At 42.8% G+C, this 2713-nt stretch overlaps 1 protein-coding gene across 1 annotated transcript in view; it reads right to left on the reverse strand.

Annotated features, from left to right (window-relative positions):
- Nucleotides 1-2713, reverse strand: part of LOC108763779 (hormone receptor 4-like) — a 62556-nt gene that overhangs the window by 48489 nt on the left and 11354 nt on the right. Inside the window, exon 3 of the mRNA XM_018511649.1 lies at nucleotides 6-251. Within this exon, the coding sequence (XP_018367151.1) occupies nucleotides 6-251 (246 nt within the window). The remainder of the gene's footprint in view (nucleotides 1-5; nucleotides 252-2713) is intronic.

Below are 2713 nucleotides of genomic sequence, written 5' to 3' on the forward strand. Positions count from 1 at the left end.
TGCACGTCTTCCGAATCGTTGCCCTGGATGTGTTGTTGCTGTTGCTGGTGATGATGATGATGATGGTGATGGTGATGGTGACGATGGTGATGGTGATGGTGGTACTTGGGATGGAGCGTGTGCACGGCCGGCGGTTCGTGCAGATCGAGCACGTTCACCGGTTGCATGGTCGCCAGCAAGACCTGCTCGTTCTCGTTTTGATTTTGGTTGCTCAGAGAGGAGGACGCTGGTGAGACTGGTGCCTCCTGCACCTGTAACGTAGATTATAGGTAGGGTCATGCAGTGTGTATCGCGACAACTGCAATATCGCCATTTCGATTTGTCGAATAGATTTTTTGGTGTCGCGATTGTTAATCGAGATATTCCAATGTGCTGCGTGCTACTAGTGATCGTAAATAACGATTTCGCTATCACACCAGATGTATTTATAGCATCATTTTTTATCACGCCGGATTAAAGTGGAAGAAACGCGAACGCCATTGTGAAATTATCTCTTATAATCGAGCGAAGGTATTGTGATTGCATTTCATCGAGTATTAACGAGACACCTTGATCTTTCGCGCACACAATGCTCCGATCGCGCCCCGTTTTTTTTCTTCCTATCGAAACGGCGCGTTCGCCGCCGGTCGCCGCCCATGTGTGCATGCAGGTCTGAATTAAATCATTTACAATGATAACGAAGTTAAAACACAGCGCGCAGCCGGCGTTAATTTATTAATCGCATTAACTGGCGCGCGGTTTACGACATTCGGATTTATACGCCCGAGCGAACTCCCGGCGTCCCGGGCAACGCCATATGTATGTTGCAATAACCTATAACATTTTCGAATGCTAATAACTGTGCGCGCGATAGGAATTATATTAATATCTTCTCGCGCGGTCCGAAGCATGAAGCATTTCGTACCGCCAGGCATCCTTTCGTCGTAATTAATCGCTCGTACGTTCATTGCTTGTAACACACGCGCCAAGAAATTCTTTCAGAGTATTCAAAGATCAAACGATCATTAGCGCGATCTAGGTCCACTCGCGACTCATTCACGTGACGATCGCGAGAGGCTGTTGGTTATTTTTGTCGCGAAATTCAGGAAGGATTGCCGCAGCTTTCATTTCTGAGAAGCCGGCGATTTATTTTCGCGCGACATTACTTAATTGCATTCATTAGCGTTTGCTATGATTTATATTGTCCTCCCCCTCCAAAGATTACGTGATACATTTTCACGTCGGGAAATAATGACATTAGATAATTTCATTTTCTTCTTCTGTAATGAAAATATTCAACGCATTTATTTCGCGAAGATGATAACGTGAGATGAGATTTCAATTTTTGAGAGATATTTTCCCCGTCGTTAATGGATGTCTGATAATATTGCAAAATTATTCATGAGACAATCTTTGCGAATCAAAAGTTTTAGAGATTGAGTATCGCGCGAAGGGAAGTCTCTTGAGATTTTACTGAAACTACTATTACTGAAAATATATTACACGTAAAACAGATATCCTACGTAAGTATACTTAATGGTCAGTTAAACGGTGACGGTCGCATTACTGATGCACTTATATCCTAGTATTCCCGAAGTTGGCGCTCATGGAAACCCCTGTGACCCGCATGAATAAGAATACGGTACAGTAATGACGTCGTTTGGAATTTCCCACGTGTCGCCGGATTATCGTGCTTTCTAGCCGGTAAGTTATGGCGCGAAGTCTCTCTCTTTCCTTCTCTTTCTCCCCCCCTTTTTTTTTTAAATCTTTTTCCCGGCAAAACCTCCGAGACCTCGAGAGCTGCCCGATGCCACACAGTCACCGCGGCATCATTCGTAACGTGACAGCAAAGCGACGTGGCAGTGCTATTAAGGCCCGTGCATATTGCAGCAGCCTGTAGCCGCAGAGATGGGTTCCGTCAATTAACATAATTAACAATATTATGAATCATCCTCTTAGTGCTCAGGCGCCTCGCGCGTGGTGCTGTACGTGAATTACTCACGCCGTTAGCCTAAGCGCAAAAATGTTACTCTTTTTCTCTCTTTCTCTGTCTCCTCGTCTCTTCGGAAAGTATCCTTTTTCCTCTCCTTTATTCATTTTCTACGGTGCGCGGGACTTAATCCTAAGTGTCACCGGTTCCTATATTTTCTCGCGTTGACCGTCGTAAATTCACCCGCTGATGAATAATCGCGATTCTACGATTAAACGCGAGGATTAGCGCGATGAAATACGGTCGGTAGGTACGGGTAAAATTGTTAATGGACAAACGCGAGCCTCTGAATAGACCACACGTGTCTCCATGAGCCAAGGTAACAATGTTTATTTCACGATTATGACTTTCTGGTATACATGCCTGACAAACTTATTATTAATAACATCGTAATTTCACGCTTTTTGCCTGCTTTTTACGCACAGTACGATTTTATTTTCGGAGGCCTCTCTACGTCATTTGAATCTTTTCTCTGTACATATACACACACACACGTACGGGGTGTCCCGACCTTTTTTGCTAATCACTTTTGTGTAGACAGAGCGGACTAAACTGAGTCGAAAAGTTCTTTACCATTTTGCAATTTTCACAATAGTTAACAAGGTATTAATTACTAAAAATTGCAAAATATTAGTTTTGAATAATTTTTTATTCAAATACTATCAACTTTACAGAAAAACTGCAAGAGACAAAAATTATTTATTTTCTTCTCATAAAGTTTTGAGAATTTTTTCAGAATTTTTT

The sequence above is a fragment of the Trachymyrmex cornetzi genome, unplaced genomic scaffold (genome assembly GCF_001594075.2).
Source record: "Trachymyrmex cornetzi isolate Tcor2-1 unplaced genomic scaffold, Tcor1.1 scaffold383, whole genome shotgun sequence".
Lineage (NCBI taxonomy): Eukaryota > Metazoa > Arthropoda > Insecta > Hymenoptera > Formicidae > Trachymyrmex > Trachymyrmex cornetzi.